General features: G+C 38.0%; 1 protein-coding gene across 9 annotated transcripts in view; it reads left to right on the top strand.

The window, feature by feature from the left end:
• Positions 1-23,791, top strand: part of hspg2 (heparan sulfate proteoglycan 2) — a 179,653-nt gene that overhangs the window by 113,790 nt on the left and 42,072 nt on the right. For 7 of the 9 annotated variants that reach the window (XM_055223337.1, XM_055223338.1, XM_055223339.1 and 4 more), the window contains 19 exons: positions 2,531-2,595; positions 2,691-2,755; positions 3,351-3,491; positions 4,374-4,565; positions 5,743-5,847; positions 7,133-7,423; positions 9,568-9,615; positions 10,908-10,991; positions 12,678-12,770; positions 13,208-13,300; positions 15,718-15,948; positions 16,708-16,821; positions 17,468-17,595; positions 18,859-18,945; positions 19,052-19,110; positions 19,724-19,888; positions 20,437-20,547; positions 20,790-20,890; positions 21,312-21,492. In XM_055223337.1, the coding sequence (XP_055079312.1) occupies positions 2,531-2,595; positions 2,691-2,755; positions 3,351-3,491; positions 4,374-4,565; positions 5,743-5,847; positions 7,133-7,423; positions 9,568-9,615; positions 10,908-10,991; positions 12,678-12,770; positions 13,208-13,300; positions 15,718-15,948; positions 16,708-16,821; positions 17,468-17,595; positions 18,859-18,945; positions 19,052-19,110; positions 19,724-19,888; positions 20,437-20,547; positions 20,790-20,890; positions 21,312-21,492 (2,354 nt within the window). The remainder of the gene's footprint in view (positions 1-2,530; positions 2,596-2,690; positions 2,756-3,350; positions 3,492-4,373; positions 4,566-5,742; positions 5,848-7,132; positions 7,424-9,567; positions 9,616-10,907; positions 10,992-12,677; positions 12,771-13,207; positions 13,301-15,717; positions 15,949-16,707; positions 16,822-17,467; positions 17,596-18,858; positions 18,946-19,051; positions 19,111-19,723; positions 19,889-20,436; positions 20,548-20,789; positions 20,891-21,311; positions 21,493-23,791) is intronic. The other 2 variants (XM_055223342.1, XM_055223340.1) reach the window with 1 other exon arrangement.

Raw genomic sequence — 23,791 nt, 5'->3', positions numbered from 1 at the left:
AACCTGATGCGATGTACGGTAGTTTCATTAGCGGGATGCTGATTGTGTTGTGATAGCATTTCGAAGGGAGGGTGATTTAGCACAGAGAGCAAAAGGAGGGGAAACGTCAAAAACAAAAGTGAAACTGATTAATTATGTCAATACATTGCTTTCTGCAAATATAGCATTTTCAAAACAATAAAAGGTAACATGGTGATAAATATGTTACGTGCTAACAATTAATTACACCATAGAAGTAAAATACCCCCTCTTTAGTCATTTAAATGACCTACATTGTGTCAAACCCATTGGTTTACATCATCTTGGGGTAATCTTGTGTGGTCCAAACTCACTACATAGCTAGTCAACTTTAGTCTTTTTTATGGCTTCTTTCACTCCACAGTGCACCAGCGTCTTCTGCTGGCATTTTATACCTCCTTTGACTTGTTTTACATACAAATACATACAGTTACATACATAAAGTTAAAATGTTGGGAACTTTTTTTTTTTTTTTTTTTTTTTTTTTTTTTTTATTCAACTATTTCTCCCATTCATGAACTGTTTGTACATAAGGGTTTTGTGTTAGTTATGACTACCTCAAGTATTAGCCTTTATCCAGAAAACATATCTGTGGACATTAATGTTTATGTTTTTAATACTTTTCCTTCTGCATAGTGACCTACAGTCTTTAGTTAGATTAATGATTACCATGGTATAAATGTAATGTTCTATATTTTCCACTATTAGTTATGATTATAGTTGAAATATGATCTGGGAAAAATCGGTTTTCAGATCCCAATGTTGTCACTTTCTCAGATTTCTCTATATTTTAGATTGTTTATCCCACTATATATTTGTATTAATTTCACAAAGTAATTTTATTATGTATTGGCTACCTTTATGTTTGTGATGTATGAAGTTCTTTCCATATGTTTCAATATCAGCTGGATGTTGTTTATTGTGTTGTATTTAGCATTTGAAATTTAGCATTTAGAATTAGCATTGTCATAGCAACAAGCCCCCTCTCATCTTCCCGGACCCAAAACAGCTGAGGTAAGACTTGTGAAGGTTGTTTACATGGTCTTGGGTGGCAGCGCATATGCTTGCTTGGGTTTAAAGGCATACCAATAGTACTTTTGATGGGTGTATTACTTTGTTTAGGTTTTAGATTTTACTGTTTTGGACCCATCCTATACACTGCAAAAATGTTAATCTTTGTTAAAATGACTTGAAATTTAAAAATACTACTTCAGTAGTTTTACCTAGGTTGGATTTAACTTGTTTTATGACATTTTTGATATCTGAAATGGCTAAGTAAATACATCTTTCTATATGATAAATGGAATGTCCTGACAACGGCAACTAACTACAAAAGTACACTTGTCCTGTTTTAGGTAGTTTTCACACATGTTACTGTGGTCTGTGGAGCGACCCCAGTGCACGCTACATTTAGTCATGTTCACATATACCCCGTATCATTCATCCCAAATACCATGAGCCAGGTGAGAGTCCATCAGCTCAACTTATTTCTATGACAACGCACTTTCAGCAGCCAGAGCCCCGTGAATACATACATACACACTTACTTCCCCTATATGTGGTGGTCTTTTCTTTCACCTGTGGCTAAATACACTGTTAGAACTGTACGTGCTGGTGTTGGAGCAGAAAAAGCTTTTAGAACTACACAGATAAACCCAGACTCACCTGTGCAGACAGAAACAGGAGGAGACTGTCACTCATATTAAGTTGATCCAAATTCCCTCATCAGACGAACATGTCAAACGGCAGGTCTGCAGCCCCCATTCATACAAATATTCATGATCCGAGAGCTTTCATGCCCAAATCCTAACAGTTTTACTGTCACTGCGGACTGCGTAGGTCGGCTTGAGGTCAGCCATATTTACACCACTCTTGCCCCGCACCAGAGTTCGGGTGGAGCCGCTCCGAGGCCTCCTGTTTGAAGCGAGTTTACTGCGCTCCAGAGTGAGACTGTTGGGTTCACACCGGCCTCAGCACACCGCTCTTGGCGTGAATGCTCTTTTACGTCAGCCTAACTAGTGGCTGTGTGAAAACGACCTTAGTTTCCTTAACGTACCAAAACAAGTCAAAAACATCTTGAAAAGCGTAAACAAAAAATAGGTTTATCAAGTTAATAAATACCACTTGGTAAAGCCTACTGATATTAAGAGTAAAGTCTTGATTTCAAGAAATTTCAACAATTGTAAATCTTCTGTTTTTGCAGTGTATATGAATCAATACAAAAACATGGGATTATTTGGTCTCCTTCCATCTTTTTTCCTCTGGGCTTTTCATCACGGGTCTTTGGGTTGTATGAGTCATTTGCATATCAGTGCTTTTGCCGTGTTGGATGTCTCTTGTTTGAATGACTAAGTTCTTAGAGGGAAACCGAGGGTCAAAATGGCACTATAATGAACAGAAAAATGCAGTGCATCACCTGGAGCAGACTTCCTGTTTCATTGTTTTGGGTGTCGGATTCTGTATCCGCCATGTTGGAAATATTTACTCATGAATGACTATCTGTCCTTTTCAGATGTGCCCCAGGATACTATGGAAACCCACTGCTAGGACAGAGGTGCTCTGACAATACACTCAATGGTACAAGCGTGACTCTACTTCCGTGGCTTCTTTGTAATATTGTATAAATTGGATTCTTTTCATTTTAAACTGATATTATATATTTTAATTTTTAGGTAACTGCTACAACTGTGACCAAGGTGGAAGTGAAGGCTGTGTTGGTAGTGTGTGCCGCTGCAAGGTGAAGACAAGTTATTTAGTTATATTTTTATTTAATTGATTCATTCACTATTAGTACATATAAATATATCTATCTGACAAAAGGGCTCCATTCTCCACTGTTGACAGTTTATGAAAAACATTATTCAAGTATACTCAATAAAAATGAACATTAAAACACCTGAACTAGCTATTTATAGTACCTTTTCAAATGTGTATCTTAATTATGAAACGTAAATCTACTTCAGAACATTTTAAACCAGTGTTTTTTTTTCTCTCTTTTCACATCAATGACCATGTATTTGGCTTTTTGAGTACCACCAGATCTAAACCTGCACTATATTGGGGCTAAATATGGTCTAAAATGACACTAAAACAGGTTTAAAATGAGAATAACATATTTCTAAATGAATAAAATAGTTCTAAATAATGGTTAACCCAAAGTAGGGCAAAAATAGAATAATTTAGTCTTAAACTGTCTCTTAAACATTTGCAGTTATTTATTTTTTTAACATCAGTTCAAAAACTCTACTTCATGTTGTATGAAATGACCACAAGTTGTGAAGTAAATAGTATGAGTGTTGATACCAGAGCTTCTGATTAACCCAATGTTGCAGATGAATGTTGAAGGCCCGTCCTGCTCCAGCTGTAAACAGGGGACCTTCCATCTCAGTCCCCAGAACAAAGATGGCTGCCTGTCCTGTTTCTGCATGGGCGTCACTCAGCAGTGCTACAGCTCCACCTACTACAGGGATGTGGTAAGTCACGCATACTCTGATCATGGCAAGAAAACAAGGTATATTTGTAATTATTTGATGATGATTTTGTTTATCTAATATTACAAATAAAGGAAAAAAGAACATTATAATATCACATCCAAATTTATTTACAAAGCACTCTGAAAACAACACAACAGGTAAAATAACACACAAAGAAAGGATAAAAGAAAAATAAAGAGAAACCAAAATCAGACTAGAATAGAATAAAAATATGAGACTTCGTTAAAAGCCCTGTGCAAAGTGATGTGTTTCAAGTGAAGATTTAAATATAGAAATAGCCTTTGACTTTTCTATATATACTTGACAGTTATCAGCATAAAAATTTAAACAAATGTTCAAAAACTGATCTGAGGTGGAGCAGGTACAGTGAAAACAGAAGGGCTCCAAGCACTGACCCTTGTGGCACACCACATGATAATGGTGCTACAGGACATGGTATTTTGAATTTGGACAAAGAAGCTTATGTTGGCAAGATCTTAACCACTCAAATGCCAAACTGATAATATTTACGGTACTAAACTCTTCTGTTTTTTTCATGTTGGCTGCATAGAATCATGTTAATATGTAATTCGCACAGTGTTTTAGCATGCCATTGCAACAAAACAATTCAATTTATACCCATGAATTTACACGATCTCTTACTGTACATGAAAGCATAAAAGTTTTGATACTGCAACATGACATTAATGATCCATGAAGGATTTACTTGGAAATGAAGCAATGCTAACTCAAAACTGTCATTCTTAAATTATTACACTAATGAAAAGCAGATAGATTAGTAATATAAAGTAAATATAAACTCAAAAATGTAGCTAAAAATTACCAGTTCAAATTTGTTTGCATTTTTTCTATATCCTTTAGGTGACTTCAGTGTTCACTCCAGGAAATTTCCAGGGTTATGCTCTGGTAAATCGTCAGCGCACCACTCGTATATCCACCGGTTTCACTGTCGAGATTTCCACAGCCGGAACTCAGCTTTCCTACAGTAACTTCGACTATGTGGGACAAGAGCCTCACTACTGGCAGCTGCCTGGAGCCTTCCAAGGAGACAAGGTAACATAATTCCTGGGGCAAGTTCAAAGTAAATATTGCATCTTTTGAGCTGTCAAAAGTCCACAAAATGGTGACAGTACACAGAAAAGCCCTGGTGCAGTGGTATTGTGTAAGAGCCAACCTACTATATACTTTCAGTTTCATTAGGTGTATCTTTTTTATTTACTCCACTTTACAAGGAATGGGCAATATGGCAAAACAATAAAAAAAATGATAATAACTTTTCATAGCATTGACCCAATTTTGCACATAGTAGTTATGTGGCATTATTGGTAATTAACGCTATCTTCTTCTTCCATCTGTCGCTCACTTGGAGCATAAAAGAAGCTGACCATTTCTCCAGATTGGCAAACGATCATAGGGTCATTCCATTTTATTGTATTGCCATATGGCCCATCCTTTTTCTTTCATATAATTTCCTCCATTTACTTAAAGTAGCACTATGTAACTTTTCTGGTAGAGTGTTCACCACCCGCAGGTCTAGAGATTTGATTGGTTTTCCTGGAATGCTCCACTGCACGGGATTCAACATCTATCACATTTATTTCATTGGGTTTAAGTTAATACCATATTGTGGAAGCTTCCAGGCAAATGAATAACATCTCCACGCAGGTTGAGGACCATTTACGAGAAAAGTTCCATGGTGCACCTTTAAATTACTATCTGAAATGTAGCTCTTATTCTTCCTTCCACATTTCCACTCCCTTCAGAAACGATCTATCATTTCCCGTGCAAAGCGTGCAGAGCAGGTACAGTAAAGCCAGCCTCTGTATCATTGGATGTCATGTTGCTGTGATGATTCAAACCCCACATTGGTCACGCTCACTGGTCTATAACCCCATACCTCACCTTTATAACATCATATTTATTCCTTTCGCGTGCATATTGTGGTTGATGTCTCCCAAAGTTTATTGCATTATTTCATTTCAACTTTTAAAGCATGCCCATTTTGTCCTGGAGTGGTCATTAAATGTCTTCCCGGTTACATCAGTCATGTCTAAACTTAAATGCAAAGCTATTTCGTTCTTTGCTTCACTTCCTTGGGCATGGACGTGTAAACATTTGGATCATTAATAGGCCATTACTGAACTACGTACCTCCACTAAAATTCTCCCTTAAATGCCGCGGGTTGAGTGGGAAGCAAAGTGATCAAAGTATGCTTTATCCACACCACTAGAGTGATTCGAACTCGCCCCATGAGCAGTTAAAGAAGGACGCTTATGTCTGGGACCTAATGGATGCAGAGCGTAAAGGCCGAAAGAAATCCAAGCGAGCCGCACAGGTATTTGACAAATCTAGTGTTGAAGGCTGCTCTTAAGCACTAATAAGGAAATGCAGTGGTTCAAGAGTGATTTAACCCAGTAAAACCAGAAGCTTATCTTATACTGTTTACAAAAAAAAAAAATAAAAATATATATATATATATATATATATATATATATATATACATACATACATACACACACCCCCACACACACATATATATATATATATCCTGTACATGATTACAAGATATTCGTAAGTAATATCGAAAAGGTCAATTTACAAAGGTTGAACTTGTATATTACAACAAAAAGCAGTTCAACTATACTTTTAGCTGCCCCTAATCAGTATTAGATATTATTGGCCTTGTAGAATGATGTCATCTGAAATCCAGCATTTAAAATATTTTTGAAAAGCAGTAGTAGACCTAAGACATCGTGTAACTTATTTCTGACTAATTTCATGAACAGTTTTTTTTTCCCCTTTCTTGAAGCTAAATTCTGCCAAGTACACACTCATGTCCAGAAAGTAAACAGTCGTAATGTTGTGAAACCAGAGTTAGAAAGTAAAATTGGCAGAACTACTTCAGTTGAGATGAATATTCTGAATTTAAAGCGTTTAACTCATGCAGATAATGGTATTGTACTAAAACGCCATCTAAGGGATGTGTTTGAGCATGTACAGTAGACGTGTGCAGACCATGAATCAGTGCTTGCTGATGATGCATGAATGTGTAATGGTAAATTGTCTTGAAAATGTCTTAAATGCAAAAGGTCATGCATTGGAGTGAGTGGAGAAATGACTCACCTGTCCGTGTTGCACATCTGACCATTACAGACTTGCTCCAACCTCTGCCAAGGCAAGACTGAGGAATCACTTACATATTTGCAATTGATAGGTTCACACCAGAAAACGAGCAAATGGACTCCCAGACTTCCCCCACCCGAGACACTTCCTACAGCTTCCCCCTAAGGTGTTCCCAGGCAAGCTGAGAGACATTTTCCCTCCCATAGCCTCCTCTTTGAAATTCAATTGACTTAATGTTAAATGTATAACTATCTGGGGTTCACATAAATATTTTTTTAGCAATACACTTCTCAATCTCACTTCTCAATTTCAGCCAACTTAAACCGACAGATGAACTATATACATACATATATACTTCCTGGTGGAAATTACACTTCAATTTTATAAAACAAAGCAAAACTGACAAAAATCTAACCCTTGGCAGAGGTTTCAAATTCATTGTAAACATGCACATTTCTAAACCGCCATTTTGGGCCGTGTTCTGCTCCCTGCCTCAGAACTGGGACCTGGATCACGAAGTGTGGGCCCTCATGAATAACTTCTCCAACGGAAGAGGGCGCTCTGCTGTCCTGATTCCCTCCTCTGCCTCTAAAACATCACATTTCTCCTCTTCTTCTTCGTCTTCTTCATCCTCCTCTTCTTCCTCTTCATCTCGAGTCCCGACCCCCTCCTCTTCTTCTGGTCGATGGTCTTTACGAAGTTTAAGTTTTCCCTCCTCTCCGTCTGGTACCCTCTCTGCTGTCAAACCCACTAGACCCCAGTCCTACTCCCCTGGCCATCGCGATCAGGTACCGAACGGTGGATTTTGGAGTTAGAAAAATATTTAGTGCATAAACAAGATAATATCATGGCTGCATTCAGACACACACCACAAAAATTGGGTCTAAACCTGGACTAAACCTGGACTAAACCTGGACTAAACCTGGATTAGACCTGGATTAGACCTGGATTAGACCTCGACTAGACCTTGAGTAGACCTGGAGAAGACCTCGACTAGACCCGGAGTAAACCTCAACTAGACCTGGAGTAGACCTCGACTAGACCTGTACTAGACCTGGATTAGACCTTGACTAGACCTCGACTAGACCCGGAGTAAACCTCAAGTAGACCCGGAGTAAACCTCAAGTAGACCCGGAGTAAACCTCAAGTAGACCCTGAGTAAACCTCAAGTAGACCTGGAGTAGACCTCAACTAGACCTGTACCAGACCTGGATTAGACCTCGACTAGACCTGGATTAGACCTCGACTAGACCTTGACTAAAGCTTAGACCTGGACTAGACCCACACTATAGCTGGACTAGACCTGGACTAGACCTGGACTAGACCTGGACTAGACCTGGACTAGACCTGGACTAGACCTGGACTAGACCTGGATTAGACCTTGACTAGACCTCGACTAGACCCGGAGTAAACCTCAAGTAGACCCGGAGTAAACCTCAAGTAGACCTGGAGTAGACCTCAACTAGACCTGTACCAGACCTGGATTAGACCTCGACTAGACCTTGACTAAAGCTTAGACCTGGACTAGACCCACACTATAGCTGGACTAGACCTGGACTAGACCTGGACTAGACCTGGACTAGACCTGGACTAGACCTGGACTAGACCTGGACTAGACCTGGACTAAAGCCTAGACCTGATCTAAACCCAGACTAGACCCAGACTAGACCCAGACTAGACCCAGACTAGACCCAGACTAGACCCAGACTAGACCCAGACTAGACCCAGACTAGACCCGAACGAGACCCGAACGAGACCCGAACTAGACCTGAATTTGAACTGGATTAGACCTGGATTAGACCCAAACTAGACCAGGACCAAACCAAGCAAAGTCTATATCAGGACTAAACCGTGATCAAACCAGGACCAGACCAGTTCACACTTACCCTGTTATTACAATCAGCTACAAAATATTGATTCTATAGTTTAATTTTATGTTTGTTTCCCCATATCCTCGAGTGACAACAAAAACACAACTAATTAATATGCTAAAACACATTACAACCAATAAACATACAATAGCATTAGCTTTATTGTCACTTAGGGGAAATTATATTCAATGTCATAAATTGGCCGCAGCAACAAACCAAAGTTATAACAACATCTAAATTGTTTAAGAAAAACAAAATCAAACAAGTTGTGAAAAGTTACTGTCATTATGTAATTTTTTTTATTATTTTGATACCTACATTATGATCATAGATTTTAGTCTCACAAGTGTTTAAGAATTTAATAACTATCAATATCTAATTTAATTCCATATTTCATGTATAAATATTTTTAAATAACACAAAATGGGAAAATTGTAGCGTATAATCTTTGATTTAAAGGGCCCGTATTACACATTATTGACTCTTGTGAGCTTTTAACCATGTGATAATGCTGTTACCTTGTCAAACACATTCCTGGAGTTGTTTTATTTCATTCACACACTTTGAATAACACTTTATATTAGTCTGTCTATGTCTCCAAAACTCAAAATGCTCTGTACCATTTTGTGATGTCATGAAGTGGTAGATTTCAAGTTAACAGCTCCTTTTATCTTTAGTTCAGCAGAGATTGTCAATTCTAGGGCTAAAATCATCCAGATGATTCTAATGAAGGTGTATGGAGCTTAAAAACACAGTGGAGCACTTCCTGTATTACCACATGATGACATCACAATGTGGAACAGAGTGTTTTCCGTTTGAAAAAGAACTCGGACTAAATACGGAGGGAGATTTTGTGTTAAACGTGTGTGAATGAGACAAAACATAACTCCAGGTATGTTTTTAATGACAAAACAGCATCATAACACAGATTAAAATATAGCAGAATATAGGCACTTTAGTAGCTCACTAAGCATTATAAGTATAGTTATGTATTTTAAGCACAGATTAAGGATTTAAACGTTTTATTTAATGTTTATCTTTTGTGTTTGAATGTTCACCAGAGTAAGAACACAGTGAGCAAGACGGTGGTTAGTTCGTCCGGAGATCAGGTAGAATTTGGCATGACGAGTGATCCATCCCTCTGATTGATGTTTGAATAGTGTGGACATTGTGTAAAATGTTAAGCCAGATATCATTAATGTGCTAAACTAATTGTCGAAGTCATTAAGAAGTAGTCCCTTAAATCCCGTAAACTACTGGCAACTTATTATTCAAATACAGATGATTTCTACTTTAAAGTTTTAAGACCAATGTGTTTTCAGCCTATGCACTGATCTTAAAATAACTTTCTTCTAAAAATACTTCTTTCCTATCCAGGTATTTATTGAAATGAATGTAAATGATATGCCCATCATTTTAAACTTTCAACTTTTTCACACCTTTTTCAGAGCGTTAAAATATTTCTGTTAGTACTGTTTAGGATACACTTGGAATTTATGAGATTATAATTTGCTGTATTTAATTCAAATTTTATACAATGTCCCCATCTATGAATTTGTATTAGAAAATGGCATTGAACTGACACATTGGAAAGTGAATGTGTTTTGACTTAAGTACTAACAGTGCGGTTCAAACAATAATGAACTAATGCAAAATGGTGTTATTCAAAGTTTCCCGGGCAGTATTTGTCCTTTGTTTAGCGTATACCACCCACTTAGCGCTGTCAGATAGAACACCATAATTGTCCCCTGTAACTGAGTGTAGCAGGGTTTTACAATGGCCTATCATTATGCTGTACTCCGCTTTAGTTCAGCCTCATCTTAAACTGTCATTTTCCAATTATTGGGAGTGGGAGCAGTTGTTGTGCTTGTCAGACAAAGCCCAGAACGCTGTTATCAACTTGTCAAGAGCAGAATACCAAATGTAATGTTGTTCCATTGTCATCTATGAGTTCTCCTACCTCACCACGTAATACCCAATGCTTACAGTACAATGTTACTCCATTATACAATCTCATAGTTTAAAACAGAAGTGTGCAAACTTTTTGACACATGGGCCACAGTGGGTTCTAAAATGTGACAGAGTGGCCATACACACATATATTATGCCAAAATCTGGTCTTGTCTCTTTATGGTGGACTCATTCTCACATCTCATCTCGTGTCTTGCTCTATCCCAAATAAAAGTTTATAATAAATATTTCTATAGTTTCCACAGGACTCAGAACCACCATGATTTTGTATACCACATTTTAGTTCACATAGCTTAAAAGTTCATGCACGTCACCATATTCTCACTTTATTTACGCCCTCCTCCTCATGTCTGCTTGCCTGCTTTGCCTCTTTGATATCTGTCTCTGTCCTTGGATGTCATCTGTCTTACCTCTCCTTGTTTCCTCTCAGTACACTCTGGTCTACAAAGGTTTCAGCTCAAACCAGGATGAGCCTCTGTTCTGGCAGCTCCCAGCGCAGTTCACTGGGGACAAGGTAACTCAAAACACTTGGCTGGTCTCCATGGCGACCTTTGGCTGACCTGAGGAGGGCAACTCAAATATGCAAACTTTATTATACCCGACAGCCCTTTTCCAGTGCCTCGTCTGCCTCAAAGTGTGCCCTGTGTACATGATTCATTTTGACTTTAAACAGCAATTACCTTGTGGGAGTTTACTTTTTACTTTAAAGTTATAGTATGTAACTTTCTGGGGGTGGAAAGTCACCTGCTTGAGTCATGGAAATAGAAAGTTAGAATCATACTGACTGAACCATAACATCCATGGAGATAGAGACGTTTTATGCGACTTCTACTGCAGAATATTACAGCCAAAAGAACAACATTTCTATGGAAACAGCAGGAAGAGGCCCTGCTCCAGCCAAAAGTCAGGTTTGTGGAGATGCAATCACAGTAAGGACACATGGTTTTCAGTGCAATAAACACATCCATCATGAAAAACCAAAATTTTATTTTAGTCAAATTATTTGACCAAAAGTTACATACTGGAGCTTTAAAGGATACTAAATGCAGCTTGTATATGAAGTAAACATGGTCAAATCATCCATCCACCTTCTTGTTTTTCTGTTTCACTGATAACAATTGGTCATTTTTATACTATTATTATATTTTGTCATCAAAAAGCAATTGTATCTTTTGAATAAAGCTGTAGTGAAGTTTGAAAAAGTAGTTAGTTGGTTATAGTTATAATGGAGGTTATGTAATGGTATTATGATTAACTGAAGTAGCACTGACAGTATTGATAGTAGTAGTAATAATAAAAGTATGCAAGCAATGAGGTATAATATAAAAATACACTTTGATTGAATATAAATACAAAATACACAGTATGGACAGAACAGTAGTAGTTCGATGAACAGTTTTAATATCTGTAGTATAGTGTATATTGGTTATACTGGCTGGCTAGGACTGTCACAAAGGCAAAAGTCTACTAAAATATGTATCCTTAGATATCTTTCATTCCTGCTCCGCTCTGTATATAAACCCTGTGTACATGATTCCTGTGACCTAAAGCATTCATTCTGAAACAGCAGAAAATACTTGTGTACTTTTGTTTGTGGTTGGCGTTCCCTCAGGAGTTTCTATTTCAGTTCAGAACATTCAAAGTGTCAAAGTCGCTTAAGGTTGTACCCAGGGCAGAAGGTAACTCCATACAAGTACTTTTTTGGAGTGAAATATGTTTAAAGTTTCATACACAATAGTTGGCTTTTAATGTATAGGTGCACTAGTAGTAGTATAAAGTTAAAAACTCAGTCATGGAAATATAAGCAGTGAGTTACTGCATGTAATATTATCAGTAATGGTAGTAGTAGTAGTATCAGTATCAGTATCAAGTTTTGTTGTGGTTTATTTGGATAATTGTATTGAATATTGACATATTTTGTATGGATGTGATTTTTGTGAATGAGGATACAGTGGCTGGTTAGTGAATTACATTTAAGTTCATTTATCTTATCATTTATCCCATCTTTGTTCTACCTGTCAAAATACATTTGTTTGTAGTCATTTCAGTGGCAGCCTTGAGCTTCTGTAACTACACACATGTGCGCATATGGTATTGATTTTTCTTCCTCTCTCCATCTGATGTTTCTCTCACTGAGGGAATAGGCTGTAGTTTCATGTATTTGGCAGCAGATCTGAGCCTGTCTGTGCCTCTGTTACAGGTGGGTTCATACGGCGGTAAGCTCAAATACACCATCTCCTATGTGGCCGGGCCCAGAGGAACGCTACTGGATGACGCCGATGTGCAGATTATTGTAAGTATCCATATGTTCACCTGGTTACTTTCAGTTTATTCACTCAAAAGAGAGAGGGGTTTTTACATTGAATATTAGATATATATCATAATGTCTCGCTTTAAAATACAGTCCGGTGTCACTGGTAACTACTATGGTAATTACCAGTACATACAGCATTAAGTACTACTTTTAGATGTCCTTGCCCTGTTTAGTTTGAAATAAAAGTAAAATGTATTCAGACCAGCCTTGTAAAATGCTTGTAAAATGAAAATACTTCTCAAATGGGATAGATATTACAAATTCAAGTTGAATAAATGTTACTTAAATAATAGATATTTATTCTTCATTTGAGTAGTATTGTCTCAAATCAGATGACTCTTCCAAATTCAAGGCATTTCAATATTTTATTCTTTTGTATTTGAGACATATTTAACCTGTCTTTGTTGTTCCCTCAGGGCAATGACATCACGTTGGTTGCACGGAAGCCTTGGAGCAGGAGGCAGCCCGGGAGCAGAGAGACTCAACAGTTCGAGATCGTCTTCAGGGAGGTGGGTAAACAACCAGAGCTCTCTGCACAAACCCAAGCAGCTGCTCTGCTGATGGAGGAGGTGGTGTTCATCCAAGGAGGAAGCTACAATATTAGGCCTGTTTTTAATTGCCTGGGATACACACCTCTCCAATACTCACAAAGATGTAAGTCTGGTCACAGGTGAATCTCTGAGTTCAGATGGGCATGATTGACAGGTGGATTAGCCAATCAGGGATGAATATGTTCTGACTTGAGATGTGAAGGAGGACATGGGGACCAGACTGATATCCCTCTGTATAAAAAAAAAAGCAGAGATATCAACTATCTGGACTTGCCAGGCAAAACCCTGAGCAACAAACAAAGCAATGTGGTCTACTCCATTCAGTGTAGTGAAGAGTGCAGTGAGCGTTATACTGGAGAAGCTAAACAGACACTTCATAAGAGAATGTACCAACACTGTCATGAGAGCTCCTCTGGACCCCAGTCTGCTGTACATCTCCACCTCAAAGACACTAACCACTCCTTTGAAGATAGTGAGTTGCAGATTTTACCAAATAAAAAGCAATGGTTTGAGAGGGGAGTTAAAGAAGCATTTTTTGTTAGGAAAGGCAATCCATCTTTGAACAGGAATGGAGGCCTTAGACATAATTTATCTCCTATTTATAATTCCATCCTTAGACATATATCTAAATAAAGAAATCAATAGTGCTAGCCAGTATGCTAATTGGTGTGAGAGCAGCCATTAGGGGCCTGAATGATTATACTAAGTATGACCATTCACACCTAGCCTATAAACAGAAACTGTAAACAATAGTTGTTTGTTTCAGTGCAGCTATAGCTCCTCCCTTCAGACAGATTAAGGCAGTGTCCACCAGGAATTTGTCTAGAACTGAAGAAGCAGCTTGGATGAGCAGCGAGCAACATCTTTTCTCCCACAACTTTTTGTCAATTTGATAGATTTGTGCTTTTCTTTTACTACGTATCATACCTGGATGACTGAGGGATTACCCAGACAATTTTTATACATATATTTGATCAGATCACTTAAAGAGGCTGTACCAGATATTTTCGTGTAATAAAGAAAATTTGTCTTGCATCAGTACAGTTATATTGTAAAAGCAGCTCAAAGGATCAAAATGAGACCATTGCGTGCTGTTTGCATCTAATTATCAAGCATGTTTTATTGTCCCTGAACCAGGAAGTAAGGCTGTTAGCATACTGTTGTTAGCTTTACCATGACAACAAACTCCTCCGTGGCCTCTGAAATTTGTGAAACGCAGTGACTGTAGTATAGAGCGTATTTAGACAACCATCAATAGTAAAAAAAAAAAAATGCAATTAGGGGCATAGAAATCTGGATATGTGAATTACAAAGAACAGTTGTGTCGGTGGCATTTAAGATAAGCATTCGCCTTTCAACGAGAAGTTCACAGGATCAAATCTCGCTCTCCGGTCATAGTAATGCAGCATAAAGATACTAGAACTGCATCATTAAAACTGCCATTACTGCGGGTGAGTATAAGTGAATAATAATATCAAAACAGGGTGTAGCTAATGCGTTGTTGTGGGTGGAGGGTGAGTATGTTAAAAATGGGGGTCGTGGACTTTTTAATAGGCAATACAAAGCACAATGATCTGTATCACTATAATTAAAACGCACTGTCCATAGACTATTACCCAACTCACCCTTTTTACTAGAAATAACAGGACCACAAGCAGTTTTATATCTGCTGGGAACAATAAATCCACTCCATGCAACCGTGTCCAGAAATGCGACCTTGTAATGTGATGTATGTGAGCTGTATGTTTTCTTTATATCACGTAATATAAGTACTATATTAAGTACTTCATTATAAAGCCTGGATGAGAGTAGAAGTTATTAAGTGGGTCAGTGGCTACACAGGCCGTCTATAAACCTGAAGGTCAGTGGTTCAATCCCAGCTTACATCAGTGAATACAGATATTGTGTTCTTGAGCAAGACATTTCCCCCACTTTATCTATGTATAAATGTGGTGTATCTGCCCCAGTCTGTTTCCACTTTTATAACACCACCATAACTAAAAATAGAGAATGAAGGATTAATTTAGTAGTAAGAGTAGTTTGTAGTAGTATATAGTGCTTTTCTGCTGAAGTCGCTCAACAATTAAGCTGCTATTGTAGCCACAGTTGCCCAGGAATAGACTGGCTGACCACATTCAAGGTGGCTGAAGTGTCTTGCCTAAGGACACACAACTACAGTGCACTAGAGCCACTGCCGCCTCCCTGTTGTACTTAATATACACTGTGGTCTCCCATCCAAATACTTGACCAGGCTCAACCCTGCTTAACTTCCGAGGTCAGACAAGATCAGGCATTGAAAAGGAGGTTTGGTAATAGGTAGTACTAGTTATTATAGACAGTAGTAGTATTTAATCCGTTTATTTTCTGTATTCTAGGAACACTGGAGTCGACCCGATGGGATGCCAGCCACTCGGGAGCACTTGATGATGGTTCTGGCCGATCTGGACGACATTTTGATCCGTGCCTCGTACTCCACAGAGATGCGCTCCTCCAGTATCTCCGACGTCAGCATGGAGGTGGCTGTGCCCAACTACAGCGGACTGGCCCAGGCTCTGGAGGTGGAGCAGTGCCGCTGTCCCCCCGGATACCAGGGACTCTCCTGTCAGGTCAGTGCACAAACAGGTCACTAATATGATTCTAATAGTGACATATAGCAACATTTCTGGATGATACTTGTTAATGGAGTGAAGGTTTCAGTGGCGGTAATCTGGACATTGTTTTTGCAATCAAAGCTCTCCTCCCTTTGGGGCTGGACTTAGTTAACTCGGAGTAGTATAAATCCTTGTGTCAAACCAGTACCATCGTATTGAAAATGGCTTCTGAATTGGAGATGAAACAGTTCAGTTCATTCACATTTGTCTAATACTAAACCTTAAATACTTTTAAAGGGTCATTTTAGCATATCTCTTTTGGATTGAATTGGATTGTCTGAATATTGTTATTTTTGTGCCAGTACTGCCCACGATTAGTAATTGTGATTATCCAGGTCACAATATAATAATCATAACTGTGAGAATTTTAGAAGAAAAAATAAGTCATTAAAATTCATATTGTACTGTGCCAAAAAAGTAAACTAAATGTAAAGTATTTTTTGTTTGTCTGTTTTTGTCATATTTATTTTGTGTTTATAAAGCTGGTCAAGTATTAAGTTAATAACAATCAAAAAATCCCGGTGCTTTTTCTTAAAATAATCATAAGTAAAATTTGATATTGTGACATCCCGACACCCACCCCTACCTGGCGTATTTTGGGATGACATATTTTGGAATTTCTGTATGGCATAGCCACACCAAACTTTCATTCTAAGACAGTGTATTGAAGTAAATGTTGTTGGTTGTTTTCTGAATGACTGCTCCCTGCTCCAGGACTGTGCTCCTGGATACACCCGCACTGGTGGAGGCCTGTACCTGGGACACTGTGAACTCTGTGAATGCAACGGACACTCAGACTCCTGTCACCCCGAGACCGGCATCTGCTCCGTATGTACAACACTACACAACAGGGAAATCTCTGAAAGCTAAAAGGATCTAAACTCATGACATACTTTTTGATTTGTGCATATAATGATGTTGTACTACTTTTTCCACTTTAATCGTCACATAAAACTGTGAATAATTGCTTGGTTTCAGATGATGTCACACATTCTATAGACAAGTAATATTTAACATTAATATATAGGGGGCAGCTGAAAAGAATATTATTCACTGTGTTGTAATATATGAATGTATAGAAATAATAGAAATGATTAGGTTCAACATTTCTGCATTTATCTTTTAGATTTGTTATGAAAGAACGGTTAAGTATATCAATAGGGAAGAGTCTTGCCCTTTATCTGAGACTGACATAATCACATTGTAGAATCAGAAAATCAGCAATAATTGTAAAATAAATAAATACAAATAAATGAATAATAATAATAATAATAATAATAATAATAATAATAATAATAATAATAATTTAATTAAATATAAAAATGTCAAAATGGCATCCATAAAATAAGCTATTAGAAATTAAATAAACTTTGACAAAATATAAGTACAAAATCTACAGTATGGACAGAACAACCGTGTAAATCTATCCGTCCAAATATGAATTCACCGGTCTAACCTTATCTGTCTTTTTCAGAGCTGTCTCCACAACACTCAGGGCGAGCTGTGTGAGCAATGTGCCCCCGGCTTCTTTGGGGACCCCACAGTCGGAACCCCTGAGGACTGCCAGCCCTGCGCCTGCCCACACACCGACCCTGAGAACCAGTAAGTCTACCACAGAACACCCCCTACATCCCCCCCTCCTGTATTTACAGCAGCAGAGTCTCCTGTTTACACTAAATGTGACTTTAATAACCCAGGCTTAATAATAATCTGCCTCCTCCATTTTTCATTTCGGCCACTGGATTTATAAACAACATTAAATGACGCACAAGTTGGAGGGGAGAAATATTTGCAACCCCTATAAACTCATAATATACTGTCTATATGAACATCTTACCTATAAACTTTTATTATAGGGTCCTCTCTGGGCTAGGACTCCAGAGCTCAGTTAAATAATTAATAAATGTTTATACTGTTATACTGTTTATACTGTATATTATTAATTTATCTCTAGTTACCATCTGGTGTTATAGATACAACGCATAAGCTCACATCACACAGAACATTTAAATTATCACTGGTTGCATTTTAATTGGCATACAGGATATACATATTGTACACAGGCCAGATTGTAGTCACAGGGTAATTCTCACAACATAATCTCATTCATACATCAGAGTACATGGACTCTAGAAGCAAGTTGAGTGAAGTGTCTTGCCCAAGGACACAAGGCCCCACTGTGCAGCCTAGTATTCCCATTGGTCTCACATCCAAGCACTAACCAGCCCCAACCCTGCTTATCTTCTGAGATGTATTTATTTATTTAAGAGTTTATTTGACAGGGACAGATGCAACAAACAGATTAACATGTAGCAATGTGATGCAGGTTACACAGTGTTTATCGCCAAGGCAGTTCGTAACACCAGTCGCTCAGAGGGCTTTTAAAATATCAGATATCACTACATGCAATATTAAATGAGTTAAACAACAATAAAAATGACTCATAAAAACAGTGAGATCAGATGAGATTCTCCAAAACATTTTGTCAGTTGGGTATAGTTCAGTAATAAATTGAATTTCCTATTTACTATTGATTTGCAAAGTTTATTATTTGTGCAGAATCTGGAATTGTTGGTGCATTGGCCGGAATCTTGTATTTTAGTCTTTTTTTATATACAGTAAATATGGGTTCTTGTTATATGCAACATATTGAGGATATCTCATTCAAAAGATATACTATTTTGTTTTAAATTGTTAATTGCTTTGGTAACGGTCCTACTTTTTCATCATTCTGAACCCCATGTCTAGAAAATGGTGTTGTGTCACTATTCATATTACAATATTACCCCAAGCATGTTTTGACTTATTATGCTTTTATCTACTGGACAGATCTGTATTAAACCTTGTTCCATTCCTGTCTCTTAGATTTTCCCCCACCTGCGAGAGCCTTGGAAACGGAGGTTATCAGTGCACCGCGTGTCAGCCCGGATACACTGGCCAGTACTGCGAGCGGTGTGTTGTTGACCAAAATAATGAATATGTCAAAAGAACAGCAAACATCATAAGTCATGTCTCAAACTGAGCTAAAATCTTGTTTCCCAATGTTTTTTTCTATCAGCTGTGCTCCTGGATACGTCGGCAACCCGCAGGCCAGAGAGAAGTGTCGGCCCTATGACGGTAAGATGGGGTTTTTATACTTTGTCATTCACTGCAAAAAAGACTAGAGGAGCTGTAGCTGATTTTTACTGTCTTTAAAACATGGAAAACAGAACTAGCTCATTTGAAACTGTTTGTAGTCGTCCAAAGTCATTCCTCACTTACTTTATGCATTCTGAGCATCCTAATTATTCACTGCGAGCGAGTTTGTAAGCGATTTTCACAACTCACAGACACCACAGCGGAGATTTGCCATCAAAGCAAAGCAACAACTAGAATGCTAATGCACACTTCCTGACAGTAGAATGCTTTTTAATTAGATGCTGGCAGCACGCAGCAGTCATAGTTTGACCTCAAGCTGGTTATTCAAAATATCTGTACTGGGGCAAGACAAATTTTACTCAAATACATGAGAAAAAAGTGGGTACAGGTATTGCAGTTTGCTCGGAATCTAACAAGTAAAAAATTGTAGAAAAGTAAAAAAATCTGAACCTCTAAAATGAAGATGCTTACAAGTCATTTTATTAATTACCAATATTCTAAACCAAGGCGTTGTGACTCGTGTCGTTTGGTGGTGTTGTCCTGATATCACCACACATTAGTATTAATGTAACTTCCCTGTCTCTTTTTGCAGCGGCTGCCTCTCTGGTGGTTAAGGTGTATCCCGAGCGTGTGCAGGCAACTCCAGGGGGCACTGTGACTCTCAGGTGCCAGGTGTCTGGCCCGTCTCCACACTACTTCTACTGGTCCAGAGAAGATGGACGACCAATCTCCTACACCGCAGAGAGACACAGACAAGGTAAAGGCACTGCATACTATGGTTGTTGGTTCCATTGCAATTCCACCCACTGCTTGACATTATGTCCTTGGATATAATGGACTCCCATCTTGCCTACATAGTATTTATGTACTGTGGGAGTTATTGATTGGCAGTGGTTGGAGAGGTTTTAATGCAGATTGGCTGCAACATCTGTTAGTCAGTTTCTGGGTAGCTGTAGTTACAAAGGGAATTTACCAGTGTATCGTGTGAATTTATAATGCTATGTAAAGCACCTTGATATGTTGAAAGTTGCTCTATATATACACAGCATATTGATACTTTGCAGTGACATCACGGGGTACTGTATATATGTCTATGGAGGAATGTTCAGTAGTTACTATGGTGACACAATACACACATTAGTTTGTTTAGTCAAGTCACAATATTACCCATAATGTAACACCACTACTTTGAACCAGTACAGCACATAATTGTTCCTGCTTGTTCTGCATAATATCTAAATTTAAATCTACTTCACACAGGTATGAAAATTGTTTGATTATTCATGTATTTTCTTGCATTCACAGGAGCAGAGCTGTACTTCCCTAATGTGAGCCCGAGCGACGCTGGAGTTTACATTTGTACCTGCAAAGACCAAAGGAGCACCAACAGAAGCCACGCTGAAATCATCGTCACCAGTGAGAAAAATGCGTTTTAGATTAATGATAATAACATAAGACTTTACAAGATACCCAAAGATGCTTTCCTCCTTTACCCTACAACACCACCATCCTCCCTGTTTCAACACATGGGAGTGCTCAGAGCAGATTGTGAAAGTTCACAGTTTAATTTATAATGTGTTACAGTGCATTCTTGGCCGGGGTTGAGTTGTCATAACTCTTCTGCGAAAAGTTAAATCTGTACAAATTTCTGATTTCAGGTGCTCCATCCAAACCCATTGAAGTGACAGTGGAGGAGCCCAAATCCCAGACAGTGAGGGTTGGAGCGACCATCAGTTTCATCTGTACTGCAAAGAGCAAGGTAATGTGCTCATAGGGTTTGTTCAATGCACATGTTCAAGTCCAGATTGGCGAAATGTTTGTACATGTGACACCACCAGGTCAAGTTACGGGCCACATAAATGTTGTTTTAGGCACTTTGACAAAAAACACACTTGTTATTGAATAAATGCAAGCTAGATGAGTTCATTTTGGGGAGAAAATTGAGTGAAATCATAATTATCTGCATTGTAATGAAGCAAAGGCTCATAGTACATGTAGTTCCCTTAGATTTTTTGTGTACATTTTCTTTCAAGTACGATTTGATGTAACGCTGAACTGATAACATTGTGAGACTTTTGATAAAACTCATGTAGTTCCCTGCTTTTTAAAAAGTTTCACAATCTTGCCAAAGTTGCTCCATCGCTAATAATTCATATAACACATTTAACTGGCTCCCACAGTCCCCCGCCTACACGTTGGTCTGGACTCGGCAAGGCAACGGGAAACTTCCGAATCGTGCCATGGACTTTAACGGCATCCTGACCATCCACAATGTCCAACCGGAGGACGCCGGAGTGTACGTCTGCACCGGCTCCAACATGTTTGCCATGGACGAGGGCCGTGCCATCCTCTACGTGCCAGGTTCGTGATCCCTGGCACCGCATTCGCCTCTGCCCCTCCCTCCTGCCTCACACAGCTCCTACCCTCCAACACTGTAACAAAATAAGATCTACATGAGTTAAAATGACATAAATTCAAGTTATTTATTGCATGTATTTGAGTAGTTTGACTATAGTTAAGTCGAATATCATAGACCTAAAAACAAATAATTCTAAAGACATTCCTGGTTGGTCTTAATGCTGATTTTAGCCTTTTTTATTTCAAACTACTAAAGCTAAGGTGACAGGCATAAGTTGTAGTTGTAGTTGTAGTAGTAGTTGTAGTAGTAGTAGTAGTAGTAGTAGTAGTTGTAGTAGTAGTTGTAGTAGCATTAGTTTTAGCCTAAATAAAGGTTAATAACACTAAAGTAAGCCATTTTTAGACTTGGGAATTATAATAGTAGCATATTTGCGAGGAAAAAAAACTTGATCTCATCAGGATAATATATTGAAAAAGTGGTGGAAAAATTCTAAGCTATTCGCAAATTCTCAAATCAATATAAATATGCTGAATTCAGGTCGTTTTAACTCATGTGGATGTTTTTTTTTTTACATAGACTACAATCCTAGGCCGTCTTCAGCTTGGTGCATGCTCTTGTGCCTGTGCACACTGTCAAAGCTGAACCTGGTTAACAGCATAATAAGCTTGCATTCTAACTGCTAATGCTTGTGGCTGCTGCTTGCTACACTTGTTCTGTTAAGCCAGTCTTTTTTGTGTTAATTTTGTACTTTGCTCGCTTTCTATGTCTCTAATCAAATGAATACAGCTTGTGGGGTTTTTGAAAGCTCTCTTACTGATAACAAGTATCGGGCAAATGAATTAAAAGGTGTAATTATTGGTTGATGAGCGCTCTTCAATCTAATTTTGGTGGTAATTGTCTTTCATTAAAATGATTTCTCTCTGTGGACTGATGCAGTGGTGGCGGTTTGGTGCTTCTTGGTCAAATGGAGCTGAGCAGTGCCAGTCAGTTTTGGACGTAAATTTCCCATTCATTTTACCCATTTAAAAACTAAGAAGTAATAACCGAGGATACAGTTATTAATCACTATGACAACTGGGGTGCTAATCGAGACTAAAACTAGTATTGAAACTAGATACTCATTTGAACTTTGAAGTATTGATACAGAAAACTCACATAAATCGGGGAAAAATGACCTTGACATGTAGATAATATTGAAATAGAGTTTTACTCTTTAGTATAGTGATAGGACTGATAGCACTCAGCTTATTATTATAATTACTTAAATCAAAATAATATGTTTTTGGTCATGAGTTTCCCCACTATATCAAGCTTTTGAACTCTTAGACAATATATAAACAAGTCAATGGGAAAAATGAATGGGAATTGTACTTAAAACTCTGCGTTGGGTTGACACTGTTGAGCTCCATCACCGCTGCAGATTTTCTGTGAGTACAGCCGGCAGGTGTTGGATTCTGGGGTCACTCACCTTTCATTACTCGATGCCCAAGCTGATAGAAAAGCTAGAACAAAATAAAAATGTAAAATAAGTGTGGAGAGGCTGGAGTTCTAAAGGTGCTTAGAAACTCACATCAAGACGACACAACCACGAGCCGCTACCTTCTCTCAGATGTTGCATTCAGTTACTCTTATGGTGCTATTGGACACTATTGATTAAATCTTAGTGTTTCATTTTTGTAACATTGCAATCAATATTTCTGTTTATAAGTTACACTGTATTTTAAATTTTGACTTGAAATTCAGTTTGTCAGTCAGCTAAAGATATATATTTTTGGTTCCAATATTTTCTCCTTATGTTTGTAAAATCTAAGTGTATGTAACAATCTACGGTAACATTCTTTTTTATTTTAGTAGTTTTTGTTTTAACTTGTAAGCAGTATGACTTGTATTTGTGTGTTTACATCTAGGTTGTTGTGATACCAATGAATAGTCAAGTATTTTTGAAAGTATATATTTTTATAATACCCAAAATTTCACCTCAAAATTTCAATTTTATATACACGTTTCTATGACTACTATGAGTTTATTTCTATTGTATTGGATGGTGCCACTGTAAAAATATTTCTTGTAACCAAGATGAACAATGAGTTGTCTGTATTGTATTTAACTGTGAACTATTTTGTGAAAAGATATTGATTAAAATAATGACACTGGTTTGATATGATTTTGACGGTTTATATTTATAACCACAAGCTGTATGGCAGCTGTTTAACCTGTCCTAACACAACCCAATGCAAAAAAACATTTAAATTTGCTTCTTGCTACTAACCTGCATGTTCTGTGTGTCCGTGGCTTCATGTG

This window comes from Periophthalmus magnuspinnatus, chromosome 7 (genome assembly GCF_009829125.3).
Source record: "Periophthalmus magnuspinnatus isolate fPerMag1 chromosome 7, fPerMag1.2.pri, whole genome shotgun sequence".
Taxonomy (NCBI): Eukaryota; Metazoa; Chordata; class Actinopteri; order Gobiiformes; family Gobiidae; genus Periophthalmus; species Periophthalmus magnuspinnatus.
Note: the sequence above shows the minus strand (reverse complement) of the source record. Positions and strands in the feature narration are given on the sequence as shown.